Raw genomic sequence first — 19,057 nt, 5'->3', positions numbered from 1 at the left:
TAAGACAAGAAAGTATATTGTTTACATTTAGAAACAAAATGGAAACGGAGCTCACAAGCTGTACAAAAGCAAGAGTTTGGAAATTCTGCTAGTCAGAATTCTACATCCGTATCAATTGGCTCAAGTTTTATCTCACATTTTTGGGGTATTATATGTAAACTGCTATATTCCCATACCGTGATCATTGGCTTTGTAGTACTGTTTACCATATCTTGGTCTGTACATCATTATATGGAATAAAAAACCCTCATCTTTGCATGTCTCACAGTGGCTGCAAGTTAATTGCTATAAAAAAAATGACATGTTGGACTCAAATCACAAAGCAAATAAAATAAACTTGCCTTTTTAGTCTTCAGACTAAAGTTCAGGTTTTACTTTTTGGATCCTTTATCCCCAGTGTGTTGGCTATATGAAATTAGTCTATTATCTTATGATGGTATAGTTTTAAAACTATACCAACTCCTCCTTTCATAGGGAAAAAGGATGAAGACACTTCAGATTTGGCAACATTTAAAAAAAATTTGGAACACTATTATTGAAAGTCGAACTAAAGTATACCTTTCATTGGACATTTTGTATAGTGTAAAGGAGGGTATAACCACTATCAGTTTTTTCCAGCTGTGTCCCATTGGGGAGATTTCCCTTCACTTCCTATCCTACAGACAAAAGAAGAATTGAGAGGCAATCCCTCCAAAGTGAGGGAATCTGGAATAGTGTCCCTATTAGAAAATGTCCCTTCTGTTCCTGTTCTGTTCCTGTTTGGGAATTTTTTTAAATTTTCACTCTTGGTGATCATGGTAAAAAGGATAAATAGAGGGGGTTAATTCTCCTAAATGGGTACAACAGATTGCGATATAAACCTGACAGCTGTTCTAATACCTCTTTACTTTATCTACCTCTTTACTTTAGTTATACTTTAATATGTTGAAGAACAAGATATAAACCTTTGTGAGATCTCTTTAAAGAAGTCTATCACCCAAAACAATTTTTGTTAGGGGTGGAAGATGATAAAGGCGTAAGGTTATTCTTACTTTTGAAGATCCAGCATCATGAATTTTTCTCAAATTTTTATTTTATTACACACACTTCTACTGCCTGTCTGGATGTCAGATAGCCCCCTATTAAATTCAGTAGGAACAAACAATTGTGATACATAAGATAACATGATCAGTGATCATATGAAATGTTTACAGAAAATATATCTAAAGGCTTTGGTAAAAGAAGACAAAAAGAATTGGAGAGAAAAAATTTTGTCCAGTGTAACAGAGGCTGAAAGTGGACTGGATTAAAAGACATGCAGGTCAATGTAAAAAATAGAATATTTCATGCTATGTGAAATAATATGTAAAGAAACACAAATCATTTGATTTATGCAATTTTGAGTGCCTATTTACAGTATTCCAACTGTACATAAGTGATCATTGGACCGTCTAATAAAAAGTTACTTCAGAAGTGCAATTAATAAGTAGGAATGTGCTCTCTTGTGAGAGATATATTAAAGCTATCATATTTTGAATAATGCATTTAAAATACCATTTAAAAAAAAAAATCAAGGCTTTGCTGGCCTAGGTGTTAAAATATGCTAAATGTTAGGATAATGCTCCTGTTTTCTAAGACAGGTTAACTGTATCAAAAATGCATATAATAAAAAAAATCTAATCTACTGTTTCGAAGGAAAAGGAGCTGCACCAAATGGGTCTAAATCTAATGGCTGTGCCTGTGTTTGCTGGCTCTGTTGATGTGTTACACTTTGTACCACTAATTCTGTGAAAGGCACTGCACCAAAGTCATCCATTTTAACATTATCACTGCCAAGATATGCTCCATGTAGTGAGCCCTGTCTTGGTCTGCCAGCTGTTGCAGAGTGATGGTCTCCACGGAAATCTGCAAGTCCGTGATGTGGTGGTTGTTTCAAATCTTGTGGGTGAAAAGGCTTGGCACCAAAAGGGTCCACCATGGTTTCATCCGTTTGTAAGATGTTGTTACGATCCTTCACATCTGTAAGGGAAATGCTAATATTTTCCTTTGAGTCAGATATTGTGAGAAACTCATTGCTGCTTTGGGAGTCCCGTCTCCCTCCTTTTTTGTGCCGACGGACTTTTTCTGGCGTGCGGTAACTGGGCTTAATGGTTTTCTTTGTGCTTGAAGGAGTGCCATGATGACGTTTGCCATTGTTGTTTGCTGGCTCTTGTTTTGTACGTCTCTGGCGAGAGGATATCTTTTGCATGTTGCGTTGCTGTTTAACTTTGTGTAGTGTCTGGCTTTCAGCTATTTCATCAAAAGGCATAAACCCAAAAAGATCCTGCTCGTTAGGTGACCCTGTTTCTTTCGTAGGAACAGGCTGGAAGGGTGAGCACCCAAACATGTCCACATTAGCAAAAGAAACAGGAGATGTAATCTGACTGTCCTGCTGATCTTGTTTCCTACTAAATGGTGCTTGTGAGAACACGTCAAAGTCATCTAGTTCTTTTTCATTCCTTAATGTAGTGGGAGGATTCTTGAGCTGTTGCTCATCAGATTCATTATTTTTTGTGCTAATGCAAAAAAATGGCACAGCCCCAAAAGCATCTAATTGATTTTTATCTAGGTTTCTCATATTGTTGTTGTTAAGTGTCTGAGTGGTATTTTCCTTGTGAGGACTTTCTGTAGCTTTTGTCTGCCTGCTAGAGGTTTTTGCTTTAGTACGGTCATAGCCTGAATCTGAACTGTGCTTTTCTTCTTCCTCCTCTTCATCAGAATCCATCAACAAAGGCCTCTGCCCAATATTTTCTGGTTCAGTGTCATTGTCTTCATGAAAGACTCCTTGATCCGCCTGTAATGCTTCATCATCCTCCTGATCCTCTTCTTCACTGCTTTTGGGGGAAGGGGGATCTGATTCAAAATCACTCTCAGAGTCTGCTCCCTCTTTTGCAGTCTTTTGAGAGGTGGACTCTTCTACACTCTTCCACTGCTTCTGCTCTTTTAAAGACTCATTCAGTTGTACATCTTTGTTTGAGACTTCAACAACACGATCAGCTACTTTTTCAGATATTTTCCCAAAGGAATCTAAAAAAAAAAAAAAGATAAAGTCAAGTTTTAATCTGCACAAAAATGCAAACATTTTAGCAGTATCTACTATACCATTTTTTTCTCTTGATGGACATGGATGCGGAGAGGGCATGTCGATTTTAAAACCCCTATCTTTATGTATAGTTTTATTTTCATTGGAAAACAAAATGTCAAAGAATAATATCCAGGCAAATTACATAATCACAACTTTAGTTACATAATTAAGACAATGCATCCTACAACTGGATCAACATGTGTCAAAAAAGGAAAAAAATATACAAAAAAAAAAAAAGTCTGGCCTATTGTCCTTATGAGAATATTCAAAACTGTAGATATCCATATAACAATATATGATAGCATAGCAGAGGCCACATATATGAATATGAAATCGAGAAGAAGAAAGAAAAGAGGCTACAAATTGAGGAGAAGAAAAGGGAACAGCATGTGGGGAGTTGAGAGAACAAGGGAGGATTGTGTAGCAGTTTGGGCATGTGACTGAGCGATGTCAAGCAGGATACGTGGTGTTGTCATTTTTAACTATCAGGTCTAGGGTATAGATTTGGATTTAAAGCTAGTCCATAGAGTTCATATACAGAAGCCAGGGGCTCCAGATTTCAAAGTGAGTTTTGTTTTTATTATGCAATTGAGCAGTCACCTTCCTCTAGTTCAGGGGTAGGCAACTTGGGGCCCTCCAGCTGTTGCAGAATTAGAAGTGTCATGCCTCTGAGAGTAATTGTAATTGCAAGCCTGGCAATGCCTCATGGGAAATGTAGTTCCACAGGTTGCCTCCCCCTGCCCTAGTTCATTCAGAAAATAATAGGCTTATTGAATATTTCCAATGATGTGGTATGATAGGATGATAATAAAAAGTGGAGATCCTTCTTGATACGAGGAATAAATCCTGGTAGGATAGATACAATTTTGAGGCCCCCATACTGGGATAGAGTACAATGGAGATCTTGTTCCCATTTTGTAATATAGGTTAGGCCTTTCAGGAAAAAATGTCAGTATGTAAGGCAAGGTGAACTTGCGCTTCTCCTTAGAATTATTTGTATATAAAAAATTATATAGGTGATAACCTGTCAGTGAGTGTGATGATGGAGGGTAAACCCAGAAGACAACTCAATGATCCAGATTGGTAAGGCAATGTGTAAAAACAAAAAAGGGGTGAGAGAACTAAATTTGTGATAGAAAATATTTTAATACGGTGCTGCAATTTAAAAAAATGCTGAAATATTCAGCAGACAAATAATATAAAAAAGTGAAAAATCTGCGCAACCCACAAAAATATACAAAAGTATCTAAAAAAGAAAAAAAATGAGAAATAAACAAATCTTAATCAAAACTATCTATATAAACAGTCCAAAGAGTGTGATAATGGTGTTGTGTGCCTGGAATCAATTGAAAGTCCACAAGGCAAAGTCACAATCTTGATTTTGGCAACAGTGATGTATCGTCTTTCTTCAATATGGAAATATATGAACATCCATGCAATGTAGATAATAAAGTATAAAGCGAGCAGATTAGCCCCTTACCAGAAGGAAGATCATATAGGCATATCACAAGGAAGCTGTAGTTCCTGCAGGTGGATCGGGTCTGGCGTCCTGTGCTTTCCAGGTGCAGCAGCGCTTTCAATCCACTCCTGTGTTGTAGGATAATCAGCATACACAGCTTCTCCTCCGAGTGTTTTAACAAGTAGAGATAAAAGAAAAAAAGGAGGACTTCATGGTGTAGTACTTTTAAGTAACACCTCTTTAATGAAAGAAGTTTCTTGATAAAACATCAGTTTTGACAACAATGAGATGAAAAATGTATGTAGAAACAAAAAAAGCAAAATAAGGGATATCAAAATCCTTCCAGCCTCGGTAGCAACCGACAGGCTAGAAAATGGCAACGTCTTAGTAAGAAAAGCTCTGCCCGACGCGGCGTTTCACCAAAAACAGGCTTCAACTGGGAAAAGAGAATGTTTGCATGTTCGCGCTGCAATTGCTGGTTTTTGTATGAGGGCAGCGTGTGGGTGTTAAACAGAAGTACTTATGCTTTTAAGTATAACACGGTAGATGACAAAACGTTTTTTCAGTTTGTAAACTGTTATTCTATGTATTTATTTTGTAGTCCTTTCAATGACGCGGGGACACGGATTAAAACGTTCTGTGTTTCCGGTGTCTCTCATAAAATCAAGTGGCAGGTGATGTTCTCAAGACTGTCTCTTTTCCCAGTTGAAGCCTGTTTTTGGTGAAACGCCACGTCGGGCAGAGCTTTTCTTACTAAGACGTTGCCATTTTCTAGCCTGTCGGTTGCTACCGAGGCTGGAAGGATTTTGATATCCCTTATTTTGCTTTTTTTGTTTCTACATACATTTTTCATCTCATTGTTGTCAAAACTGTGATGTTTTATCAAGAAACTTAATTCATTAAAGAGGTGTTACTTAAAAGTACTACACCATGAAGTCCTCCTTTTTTCTTTTATCTCTACTTGTTAAAACACTCGGAGGAGAAGCTGTGTATGCTGATTATCCTACAACACAGGAGTGGATTAAAAGCGCTGCTGCACCTGGAAAGCACAGGACGCCAGACCCGATCCACCTGCAGGAACTACAGCTCCCTTGTGATATGCCTATATGATCTTCCTTCTGGTAAGGGGCTAATCTGCTCGCTTTATACTTTATTATCTACATTGCATGGATGTTCATATATTTCCATATTAAAGAAAGACGATACATCACTGTTGCCAAAATCAAGATTGTGACTTTGCCTTGTGGACTTTCAATTGATTCCAGGCACACAACACCATTATCACACTCTTTGGACTGTTTATATAGATGGTTTTGATTAAGATTTTGTTTATTTCTAATTTTTTTCTTTTTTAGATACTTTTGTATATTTTTGTGGGTTGCGCAGATTTTTTACTTCTTTATAGGAAAAAATGTCACAAGTAGTAAATCGTAAAGTAACAAGATTACATGGGTCAGGTAATCTGATTGTTGACAAAGTGTCTCAAAAAATCAAAAGTCCTAAGAGAAAAAAGATCACAAAGTTTGAAGCAACATACCCAATGTCCAGGTTTTAGTTTACCTACTTCTAACGCAGGACATACAAATGAAGGGCTCTGGAAATCCCGTAAAAATAGTATTATCAATGCCGGGGGGAAATCTGGGTTCCCCCATAAGTGGTGTCAGGGGCCTATGTACGCAGATATTGTGAAGGATCTTAGAAGAGAGTACCACATGTTGTTAAGGAGGGGGATATATGGTAGGTTTAAAGGTTTAGGGCAGACAGTAGACTGTATGGGAAAACAGACCAGATATCTTTTTTTTTTTCCTGTGGTTTTCCAAAGTTTGTGTGCTCTATCAAGATGTGCACAAATAAGGAAGATATTATAGTATATTTCCAAATGATGTGGTCCTGCAGTATTGTACCTAGTGTAGATGTCATTGAGAGGAATAAACACAGGTTTGGAAGAAAGAAAAGGAGGAAGTGTAATACATGATTTGCAGAAATAAGGCGCTTGCTTACTTTAGACTTCCATAGGTACGCCTTAATATTTAAAAGCACAATTGGTTTCAGTCCCCGGGCTAAACCCAGCACATACCGATAAACGTTTTCTTAAATATATGCTTTAATAGCCACAAAAGGATTTAGATCCACTTTCTGTCTAACAATTGTCTCTGCTAACCCACATGCCTTGTAAATGTAGTGGCCGCATAATCACTGTGCTGAACACCGCTGTGGCTAGGACCTAGCCAATCTCTTCACTAGAGGTTGCCTATAGAAAACTACAGAGGGTGAATACAAGAACTATCACCTTGCACAAGGAGAGCAAGCAGCAGTCACTTGTCTTTATTACAGGTATAACCTGTACAGTGTTGAAGTGCAGAGGGTGTTTCATGTTAGATAACCAAGTAGAAATACAGATGCCTTTTGCGTTTTGACAGAGGGGTTGATTTACTAAAGGAAAATAGACTGTGCATGTTGCACTGTTCAAGTGCAGTTGCTCCAGAGCTTTGTAAATGAGCAGAAGTTCTGCTGACTTCCATCATCCAATCATGTGCAAGCAAAAAAAAAGTTTTTTCCTTGCACTTGATTGGATATTCTTTGCAAAGTGAAGCTTTACCTCATTTACTCTGCTCTGTAGAAACTGCACAGTCTATTTGCCTTTGGTATATCAACCCCAATATTTGCTTTGCTTGGATTTCAGCTTTAATTATTGATCGACATTAATTTAAATATAATGCACAGATGCCATGTCAGCCATACTACCCCTAAATTATTTCATGGCTGATTCTATTTTAGGGGACATTTCCAAAATGGCAGGGTGCAGAGCTCAGCCCCCCCTGCACTAGATCTTTGGACCATTACAATTTGATGACGGCAGACCACGGCAAGAAAAAAAAAATATATAAACAAGTGTGCAGAATCAAGTCTCTTTCTATGTCAACTAGATGCTTTTTCCAATTTCACGATTGATCCTTTATCTAGAAATATCCTTTATTACAGTTCGTAAAATTGCAGATTGCCTTATTTGGACTTGGTCGTCCTGGCTTTTCTTTCTCGAAGTCTGCAGTTTAAAATGTGATAAAAAAATATAAGTGAAAACAATTCAGGCATCAACATCTGCTGCCAATGCAAGGCTTAAATTTCTCCACTTATAATCGTGTCTGTAGCCTTTCAAGGACAATTGCTCATCCCTCCAGCACCAGCCAGGGGAACATCTTTAATCATACAAGATCATCCCAATCTTCAAGGAAATGTTATGTTCTGATGTTCTTTTTTCCAACATCCGATTAATCCTGATTAAGGCCGTGCAACTAGTAATTACATGCCTTCTGCTGCATCGTCATCTGGGGGTGGGAGCAACAAGCTTTAGGTTTTCTCTCAATTGGTAACATACTGATAGCATCATTTCACAGCAATTGGCCACATGTCAGGCCCAAGGATTACTGAGACATTTCACCTAAATCTACACAATTTCTTTGAGGACTGGCAGAGAAGCATCTGCTCAACATTGCTGGAGATTTGCAGCTCTGATGTTGCTGTTTTCAAGACGCACAAAACTGGAAATTAAAAAATGTCTGTGAGGTTTATATTTTGTAACATAAATCTTTTGATGTAGGTCAGCCATAAAATACATCAGCTCGTTAGGGCAGCTGCTCAGAAAGGTTTTAAGCATTACATTGTGAATTTCTTAAATGGGGGACTGTAAAATAAATTGGTTTGCCAAAGTAACATTTCATATAATGATGTGGCTTGTCACGTGATAAATGAGAACTCGGCCCAAGAAAAAAAAAATATCAATATACTGTACATAAATGATTTATTTGCATTGTGGATAAGACCTGCAATGCTACACTGTACAGAAAAACCTATATACGGTAAAAAAAAAAGACTCTATTAAATGTAAGTGGGCCAATACAAAATATATGTTACAAGAATCCTAGAGGGAAGGGACCGATTTCTATTCTATATAATTTCCCCTCACGCACCAAAACTGTTGTCAAACTCCCTATTACGCCCCGTTGGGAGGAGGAGATTGGGGAACAATTTTTAGATCAGGAGTGGGACACTGTGTGGTAATCTCAGGAAATTTTCATAATTCTTAAATAATAGGGAAACATCACTTATACTGTTCACAAGATGGTACTACACTCCATGTAAATTACATTACATCTATCTAGAGACCCCTCAGTTTTGTTTCCAGGCACCTTCACACACACATGAACGTTAATGGCATCCCAGTCTTAGTCCTTTTTTTTTTTCTTTAATATTTTTTTTATTTTATATTTCTTTCTTTCTTTACAAAATGTGATATATTACAAACAAGAGTATTATAACTTTTGCATAATACCTACATTCAGAGTGGTTTTATCCTGCTGCCTATATATATAATAACATTCCCACCACACCCCCCCCCCCCCAGGTCACCCCCGTGTCTTTCAAACCAAAGGAATCAGGTAGGAGAAAGAGAAGAAAGGAAAAAAAAAAGAAAAAGAAGACTCAAAGAAGAAGGGCGCGAAATTCAACTCAGATATGACTTGCCGTTATTTTTGGCTATTTTCAGGTTTCCCGGCCTTATTGGCTGGAGGGAGATTTCTATTACCCATAGACATTTTACCTCTGCCTTGGGAGGCCCATATATCTCAACCAAGGTCCCCACACTTTCTCTAATTTTTTGTGGTTTCCTTGCTTAACATATATCACTCTCTCACTCTCTATTAGCCTATTTATTGTTTCAGACCAGTGCCTAGCACATGGAGGGTCATACACCTGCCACCACTGGGCAATTAATTTACGTGCCTGAAATAAGCCTCTCAATACCCCCTCCGTTGTCCCCTGGGGAAGACTATCGTCTTCCATGTCTCCCAAGAGACAGGTTCTAGCCTCTGGCACCAATGAGGTCCCAAAAACATTATTAAGCTTATTAATGACCTCAGTCCAATATCTAAACAGTTTAGGACATCTCCAAAAAATATGGACGAGGTCACCAGTAGCAGTACATCTAGGGCATTGGTCATCCAGTTTCCAGCCAAATTGGTGCATTTTTTTTGGGGTGTAATATACTCTATGCAGCAAAAAGAGGTGAGACAGTCTCTGTGCGGGGGCAATAGACACTAGTATCGCTCTGGCCAAGATCCTGTCCCATCTCTCTTGGGATATTGGACCCAAGTCCCGTTCCCAACTTTCTTTACTCCTTATATTACCCTTTTGGTTTATAATCCTGTCGCCCAGTTTGTTATATAGTTCAGATATGAACCCTTTTGTTGAGACTTTTTGGGCTATTTTATTAATGACAGGAGTCTTAGCCCTAATTGATGGGAGGGTCTTGAACTGGGTCTGAATAGCATGTCTAATCTGGAGGTATTTAAAGAAAGTTTTGTTTGGGATGTTAAATTCTATTCTTAGCTCTGAGAACGTCTTCATTGTATCCCCTTTGTACAAATGGAGCAATCGTGCGATTCCCTGTCTTTCCCAAATTCCGCATCTCTCTACCCCCTCAACTTCTGGTAAGTTTTTGTTATACCAAAGTGGAGCGAATTCGGATATACCACTGTATCCCAGCAGCGTCTTTGTTGTCCTCCACACCTTATTTAGTAACTCGATGGTCGGACATTTGTATGCAAATGAATTTGCCTCCAGAACTTCTATTAACCTTCTATGTGGGGACCCTATCAGCAGTATTTTAAAGCGGTCTTCTCGATGGTCCAAGCTCTCACAGCCTGCAATATGCTGTAGTTGGGATGCAAGAAAATAGATCTCCTGCCTGAGCTTAGATAGTAGAGGGGCCAGGTTTGTTCCAGTGTATTCACTGACATCTCGTGTGATCCAGATCCCCAAATACTTAAAAGTCGTCAGGGTTTTCAACTGAGGCATGTCGGCAGTCACACTATATCGTTCTGTATCCATTAATAACAACGCCGACTTGTCCCAATTGATGTTTAACCCAGAGAACCCACCAAGCTCTTCCATCATCTGCACAACCGGGGTCAATGAGTTATTGACGTCTCCAATAAAGAAAAGAATATCATCCGCGAACAACGATATTCTGTCCTCATCTAGGCCTCTTTTAAATCCCATAATATCTTTCTTCCCTCTAGTTTTTATAGCTAAGGGCTCCATAGCTAACGCAAACAAGAGAGGGGACAGGGGGCATCCCTGTCTCGTACCTCTCTCTAGTTCAAACAAGTCTGACGTTACTCCATTAATCCTGACTTTTGCGCAAGGTTTATTATACAGGAGCTTGACCCACCTAATAAAGGATGGGCCAAATCCGAAGCCCTCTAGTGTTCGCCATAGGTATATCCACTCCAAGCTATCAAATGCTTTGGCAGCATCTAGTGCCAATAATGCCCGAGGTGACTCATTGTCAGTAGGGATCTGAATGTTTAAAAAAACCCTCCTTATATTAAGGCTTGTTGACCTATTAGGGATAAATCCCGATTGGTCCGAATGTATAAGACGCTCAATGCATCCCTTTAGCCTTGTTGCAAGTACCTTTGCAAGGATTTTTACGTCCGTACAAAGTAGGGAAATTGGGCGGTATGATGCTGGGTCCAGTTGATCTTTTCCCTCTTTAGGAATTATAATGATTGTTGCCTCTGTCATCAAGGGAGGAAGATTTCCTTTAGTGAAAGCCTGGTTCAATGTATTCAGAAGCTCGGGCAATAATATCTCGCCGTATTGTTTAAATAATTCTGTTGGGAGCCCATCAGGACCAGGTGACTTGTGATTGGCCATCTCTGCCACAGCACATTGAAGTTCTTCCAACGTGAGTGGGGATTCTAGTTTTTTTTTCTCGTTGTCTAGCAGGGTTGGGAAAGCCAATCCCTGAAAGAAAACCTCCATATTATCATTGTCACCCCTTGATTTATATAGGGTTTTATAGAATTCATGGAAGATATTTCTTATCTCCCTGCTCTCCGTTACAATGTCGCCTACCGGGTTTCTAATGGCCTCGATACTGGAAGATGGGGAGTTGGTCTGTATCAGGAGTGACAACGCCCGCCCCGCCCTTTCCCTTTCACCGAATTGGAGTTGTTTTTGAAATATTTGGCGGTTCGCGGTCTTCCTCCTAATTGCCATTTTATAGACCTGTTGTTTTTCAAGCCATTCCCCTTGTCTACTTGGGGAGGGCTCCAATATATACCGTTGCTCGGCTAACATCACGGCATTTCTCGCCTCCTCTTCCCATTGCCTAGATTCCCGCTGTAACCTTGCAACTTTTTGTATTAGCAAGCCCCTTAGATATGCCTTCAGGGAATCCCAGACCATATCAGCTCCTGCTGTTCCAGCATTAATCTGGGTGTATTCCCTCAGAATATCCGCCAGCTCTTGTGATTTCCCAATCAGTTCAAGCCAATAAGGACTGATTTTCCACTCCTTCGGGGTTGGTCTCTCCCTTTTTCTAATTATTATATCTAGTGGTGCATGGTCTGAGACTCCTCTTGGGCCATATTCTATTTCCTTTACCTTATTTATTGAAAATGGGTTACCCAGGGCTAGGTCAATCCTAGATAGTGTATTATAGGAGCTGGAAAAACACGAGTACTGATTAGTCGTTGGATGTTGGACCCGCCAGATATCCTTTAACCCTGCCTCCTCCATAAACTGGACTAGGCGACTGCCTCGTTCTCTCGAGTCCAACCTCGGGGGGAATCTATCATGCATGTTGTCAGGGGCTTCATTGTAGTCTCCCACTGCTATCAGGGGGACAATCCGGCCTTGTCCATCATAAACTCAACTAATTTCTGTAGAACTGAAAAGTTAAAAGGGGGGGGACATATATATTAGCTAATATGTAGGGTTCATTATCTATTGTGCAGTCCAAGAAAATATATCGTCCCTGTTCATCTGTCCAACTCTGTTTGCAAGAGAATAGCAACCCCTTAGTTACTAGTATACTAACTCCCCGTGAATATGAGGAGTGTACCGCATGATACCTATATTGAAACTTCCGTATTCCCACTTGGGTCATGGTATCTTTCGTCAGATGAGTCTCTTGCAAACAGAGTATACCTGGTCCCCTCCCCTCCATTGAAGCCAGAACCAGTGCTTTTTTTGTTGAGTCACCCATCCCTCTTATATTCCATGACCTAATACTCCAAGCCATATTTAGAGTTCAGTGAGAAGAGAAAAAGAAAAAAAGTACGAGACCCAAAAAGAACATAAAAATTAACATATTGAACATCGCTCTCCCCCCTTAGCAGCCCTTGCGAGCAACAACTTCTCTCCCTCCTATCCCTGTTCGACTCTGTGAAGCTACCTGAGGTACATCCCACCCAAAATTGGCCCTCCCCCTCCCTCTCCCCCTCCTCCCTCCACACAAGACCCTCCCACCCTCCCTCCCCCCTTACCCCCCTGCCCATTGGGGCTCCCCTTGGGGGCCTCTCCTGTGACCTTACCACTCATACCCACTCTCTGCACCACTGTCTTATCCCCACCTCCTTGTCCCTTAATCTTGACCCAGGGTCTCCCCTCCCTACCCCCTACCAAAGTCAATGTCCCCCTTTTACCATGGTATCTATACAAACCCAATCATATAGAAATAGCCCCTAAACCAAAATTGCCATCCTATATCTATTTCTATCAAGTGTAAAAATTTAAAGTGGTTCAAGACATAAAGAATTGCCCCGAACTTCATATGTGACATAAAACCGTTTAGCAGTTACCAATTGGTAGGGTGTTCAGTGCAAATACGCCTATAAAAAAATTCCAACAATACAGACCCCCCCCAAAAAAAAAAAAAAGGATTTTAATGGACCATTGGATCCATCAGCCAACCTAGTGCAAAGTGTATTGACATATACCATTGTGCCTAAGTGTTTTATTAATTAATTACTATTAATGTGTTTACTAAGGCCGTGCTGTTATAGGGCATAGCCCCAGTTCCCAAACACCCCTCAAAAGAGGGGGAGGGGGAAAAGGGAGAAAGAAAAAAAAGGGGCAGGCCGCCAAGACCACCAGCCTAGTGCAAAATATATTAATTATATTAAATATACCATTGTGTCCAAGTGTTCAGTTATTAGTTTCTAGTTAATTTGTTACTATGGCCGTGCACTTATAGGGCATAGCCCGAATTCCCTATCCCCCCTCTGAAAGGGGGGGGAAGAGGGAAAAAAGGAGAAAAAATAAATACATAAATGAAAACACACAACCCCCCCCCCCCCTTCTCATACTTGTGTCCTATTTATGCCAAATCTAAATAAAATCTCATGCAGGCAATCAAAAAAAATAAAAAATGGAAAAAAGGAGAGATTGACTGTCCTGGTTATAGTTCAAGTGGTTCTTATAGATCTTTTCGGAACTCCTCCAGCCATTTCTTTGCTTCGTCCGGTGTATTAAAAAACATAGTTCTACCTAATGCTGTTATCCGTAGCCGAGCCGGGTATAGTAAGGCATATCCCACTTTGTATTGTTGCAGGATTCGTTTAATGGGCATATATTCAAATCTGCGTTTTTGGAGCTCAGGGGAAAAGTCTGGATAGAATGACACTCTCGAGCCATTGTAACTAATGTCCCCCTTTTCCCTCGCTTTCTGGAGCAACGTAACTTTATCTACAAAATTGAAGAGTTTAAAAATTATCGGTCTAGGCCTTCCACCTGCTTGTGGAGGTCTTGAGGGAACTCTATGTGCTCTCTCAATGGAGAAAAAAGGTGAGAAAGCAGTACTATCGAATATCTCCTTCAACCACTTCTCCATAAACTTTATAGTATCTTCACCTTCACACCGTTCTGGAAGGCCGATTGCCCGAATATTGCTCCTCCTGAGCCTATTCTCCATTTCATCTATTTTGGATGACTGGAAATAGACTTTTTCCTGCAACTCTCTCATTCCGTTTTCCAACGGGTATACCATGTCTTCAAGGGCACTTGTTCGTTCCTCCAGGGTCACCACCCTTTCCAGGGTGGCACCCATGTCCTGATGTATGAGTACAAGTTCGTCTTTCAAACTCTTTAATTGGTTATCAAAATTGCTCATTAATGCCTTACAATCATTCACGGCTTTAAATACGTCTTTTATTGTGGGTTCCGGGTTTAAATCCAGGTCTGTGTTTACCATGGGCCCAGAGATGGTCTTTTCACTTAAGACTGCTTCCATGTCATTACCCCCCCCCCCCCCCCATGGCCCTGGCCCTTGTTGGAGTGATTTTTAGAGCCACTGTTGTTGGTTGAATTCAATATTTTGGGGGGTGCTGTTGATGATGGCCCCCCGCTCCGTCTGTCCGCTGACGGGCCCAATGTACCCTTAGTATGCCCTGTCGTTGATGACGCGCCCCCCTTGCCTGGGGAGTGGGTAGTGGTTTTTGGGGGGTGAAAAAAGCGATCCAATTTGGCTGCTGCTACTTGACTTCCCTTCTCTTTATCCTTGTCCCTGGCAGACCTTGTGACAGGAGCCCCGTCTGCATTGGGCGCGTTTTTAGACATAGTGAACATAAGGGATAAGTCGTTTTTATTAATTGGTTTTTAGTGAGCTGTTTCTGGAGTTGTTTTGAGATATCTCTCTTTCACTGGTGCATGTAGCCTATATTTACGCACTCCACCACCTTTTTAGAAATAACTTGCAACTGTAGCGTGTCACATAAAGCTATATTTCAGTTCCGTCAGTTTTATAATGTCACTCCTTCACTAAACACTATTGTGCTTACACCATGCACCTTCACATATATTGCTCGCTCCGTCTCTTCTGGCAGGGAAAAAGAAAAACAAAAAAGAGTGCCAAGTGCAATCCAATACACAGCTATAGTTCAGTTCAGTCAGCTTAAAATGTCCCTCATACTCAGATGTGTGACTACAGTAGCATGTGTTGTTCACCGCGTCCTTAAACACAACTCCCAGCTCTTATAGCCTTATAGTCCCCTCTGCCTTCTATCCATGCCGTATGGGAACATACTAGATCTGTTAGGGGTTTGTGGCTGTTATACTTGCTGTTACACTTGCAGGCGAACAACACAAAAAAAAAAAAAGAGTCCTAAAGTGCCTGGATGCAGAGAGCTCTCCCTCGCTATTAGATAGACCATATAGCAAAGCCCAGTACCATGTATAAACACACTGCTGATTTAGATTACTCGCGCGTCCCTTGCTGGGTATCACTTTATTAACCAGCGTTTTGCTAGTATAAGACGCGTGCCGTATGGGACCCTGTGCAGCTCCTCTCCAGTCCTTCTGTTACCACCGTCCCTGCTCATATCCTCCCGAGAGCACGGGGTACATTGTGAGGTCAGTGCAGTGTGGGGAGCCCCGACAGAGATCCTCAGTATCCACGGCGGCTTCGCCGGCTTGGCTGCATGAATACTCCGGCGTAGTAGATTGGCTGGGCCAGTCACGTGATCCCGTCAGCTGCTCTCCGCCATCCAATTGCGTCCTCTCGTCCCAGCTCCGTGTATCAGCTGCAGCAGCCCTCCGGAATAGCAGGGGAGCGCCTGGGTAAGATTCTCCGCAAGTCGCGCCGATAGCAACTGCATCCGCCAAAGGGTTTAGCTGACTGAGGTTTATAGCTGATGAAGCAGATAGCTGAAGCAGTCAGGGCCTTCGAAACGGGGTGTATGAGGTGCATAGTCCGTTCAGCATACTGGGGTAGGTAGGGAGGCAGAGACCATTTTACAGGACCTCACATAACCATCGCTCTCCTCACACTCCTCGCACCACACACCTGCATCCGGTCACGCCCCCCTTCCCAGTCTTAATCCTTAGGGTTCAATATTGAGTTGGCCCACCCTTTGCAGCTATAAACAGTCCCAACTCCTCTGGAGAGGCTGTCCACAAGGTTTAGGAGTGTGTCTATGGGAATGTTTGACCATTCTTCCAGAAGAACATTTGTGAGGTCAGGCACTGATGTTGTATGAGAAGACCTGGCTCGCAGTCTCCACTCTAATTCATCCCAAAGGTGTTCTATCGGGTTGAGGTCAGGACTCTGTGCATGCTAGTCAAGTTTTCTCACCTCAAACTTGCTCATCCATGTCTTTATGGACCTTGCTTTGTGCACTGGTCCAAATCATTTGATTTGGTGGTGGGGGGATTATGGTGTGGAGTTGTTTTTTAAGAGTTGGGCTTGGCCCCCTAGTGTCAGTGAAGGGAACTTTTAAGGCATCAGAATACCAAGACATTTTGGACAATTTCATGCTCCCAAATTTGTGGCAACAATTTGGGGATGGCCTTTATCTGTTTCAACATGACTGTGCACCGGTGGGGAATTTGAATGGCCTGCACAGTCCTGACCTCAACCCGATAGAACACCTTTTGGATGAATTAGAGCAGAGACTGTGAGCCAGGCAACATCAGTCCCTACCCTCAAGGAGCTTAAAATCTAAGGTAGGGACTGATGTGAATGTACAATGAATATGTAAAGCACTGCGTAAATTGACGGGGCTATATAAGTACCTGAAATAAATAAAATAAATATAACATGGACACACTGCCTACTATTTTCAAAGACCCCTGTTCTTTATTTTTCAGAAAAATTCAATTTTTTTAATGAAGAAATATTCCACACTATTCACAACTCAAAATCTCCTTTCAACAATAAATGGGACCCTTGGTTCCTCTATCGTGTTTCTGATCCAAATTAATCACCGTGCTATATTCTGTATTCTTTTTGAAAGTATCCATTTAACAGATTCTGCCCTTTTTGTCTGTAATTGATTTTGAATATGATTTACTTGTATACCAAAATAGTGCCCTTTCAGTTGTTCTTTTTGGTTTGTATGTTTGTTGTCTTTTCATACAGCTTATATATTTGCACTCCTATCCGATTTTGTCATTTTATTATTGTATACACTTCCTGTATACCGCAACATCTCCTTTGTTATACTATTATTTTAAAAAGTTTGTAAGCCAAAAAAAAATAGTAAGTGGCCGAAACCACTGTCATGGGTAAGTGTTCTACCCATAATTGAACATACAAGAGAAGAACAAAACTGATTATGCTGGATAGAGTAGGTCAAAACAGGATTTTTGTACTTGGTCAAAAATCAGTTCCCTGAAATTCATTAACCACTAGCCGACCGCCCACCGCCGTTCTACGTCGGCAAGTTGGCTCGGCTGGGCGAGAGCACGTAGTATAACGTCCTCTCTCCCAGCCGCCACTAGGGGCGCGCGCGCGCCCCCCGCTCGCCCCCGACTCCCGTGCGTGTGCCCGGTGGGCGCGATCGCCGCCGGGCACACGCGATCGCTCGTTACAGAGCGGGGACCGGGAGCTGTGTGTGTAAACACACAGCTCCCGGTCCTGTCAGCAGGGGAAATGCTGATCTTCGGTTCATACAATGTATGAACCGAGGATCAGTGTTTCCCCTAGTGAGGCCACCCCCCCCCCACAGTAAGAACACACCCAGGCATACTTAACCCCTTCCCCGCCCCCTAGTGTTAACCCCTTCACTGCCAGTGGCATTTTTATAGTAATCCAATGCATTTTTATAGCACTGATCGCTATAAAAATGCCAATGGTCCCAAAAATGTGTCAAAAGTGTCCGCCATAATGTCGCAATACCGAAAAAAAAATCGCTGATCGCCGCCATTACTAGTAAAAAAAATATAATAAAAATGACATAAAAATACCCCCTATTTTGTAAACGCTATAACTTTTGCGCAAACCAATCAATAAACGCTTATTGCGATTTTTTTTTACGAAAAATATGTAGAAGAAAACGTATCAGCCTAAACTGAGGAAAAAAAATGTTTTTTTATATATTTTTGGGGGATATTTATTATAGCAAAATGTAAAAAATATAAATTTTTTTCAAAATTGTCTCTTTATTTTTGTTTTATGCAGCTGTTCTGTGAAGCCCTCAGAGGTTTGTTAAAGAACCTTAGTAAACAAACAGTACCTTGAAGGTCAAGGAACACACCAGACAGGTCAGGGATAAAGTTGTGGAGAAGTTTGAAGCAGGGTTTGGTTTAAAAAAATATCAACATCTCACGGAGCACTGTTCAATCCATTATCCGACAATTGAAAGTGTGGCACAACTGCAAACTTACCAAGACATGGCTGTCCATCTAAACTGACAGGCAAGGTGAGCATTAATCAGAGAAGCAGCCATGCGGTCCATGGTAACTCTGGAGGAGATGCAAAGATCCACAGCTCAGGTGGGAGAATCTGTCCACAGGACAACTATTAGTCATGCACTCCACAAATCCGGCCTTTATGAAAGAGTGGCAAGAAGAAAGCCATTGTTGAAAGAAAGCCATAAGAAGCCATGTGGGGTACACAGCAAACATGTTGAAGGTGCTCTGGTCAGATGAGACCAAAATGTAACTTTTTGGCCCAAAAGAAAAACGCTATGTGTGGCTGAAAACTAACACTGCACATCACCATGTACACACCATCCCCACCGTGAAACATGGTGGTGGCAGCATCATGTTGTGGGGATGCTTTTCTTCAGCAGGGACAGGGAAGCTGGTCAGAGTAGATGGATAGAGCCAAATACAAGGCAATCTTAGAAGAAAGGTGTTAGATGTTAGTCTGCAAAAGACTTGAGGCTGGGGCAGAGGTTCACTTTCCAGCAGGACAATGACCCTACACA

The 19,057-nt window shown here is 41.1% G+C and overlaps 1 protein-coding gene across 1 annotated transcript in view; it reads right to left on the bottom strand.

Annotated features, from left to right (window-relative positions):
* Positions 1-746: 746 nt before the first annotated feature.
* The window catches only part of BMP2K (BMP2 inducible kinase), a 254,314-nt gene continuing 236,003 nt past the window's right edge, over positions 747-19,057 (bottom strand). The window contains exon 16 of the mRNA XM_040324981.1: positions 747-3,045. Coding sequence (XP_040180915.1) covers positions 1,661-3,045 — 1,385 coding nt within the window. The 3' untranslated portion in view covers positions 747-1,660. The remainder of the gene's footprint in view (positions 3,046-19,057) is intronic.

The sequence above is a fragment of the Rana temporaria genome, chromosome 1 (genome assembly GCF_905171775.1).
Source record: "Rana temporaria chromosome 1, aRanTem1.1, whole genome shotgun sequence".
Taxonomy (NCBI): Eukaryota; Metazoa; Chordata; class Amphibia; order Anura; family Ranidae; genus Rana; species Rana temporaria.
Note: the sequence above shows the minus strand (reverse complement) of the source record. Positions and strands in the feature narration are given on the sequence as shown.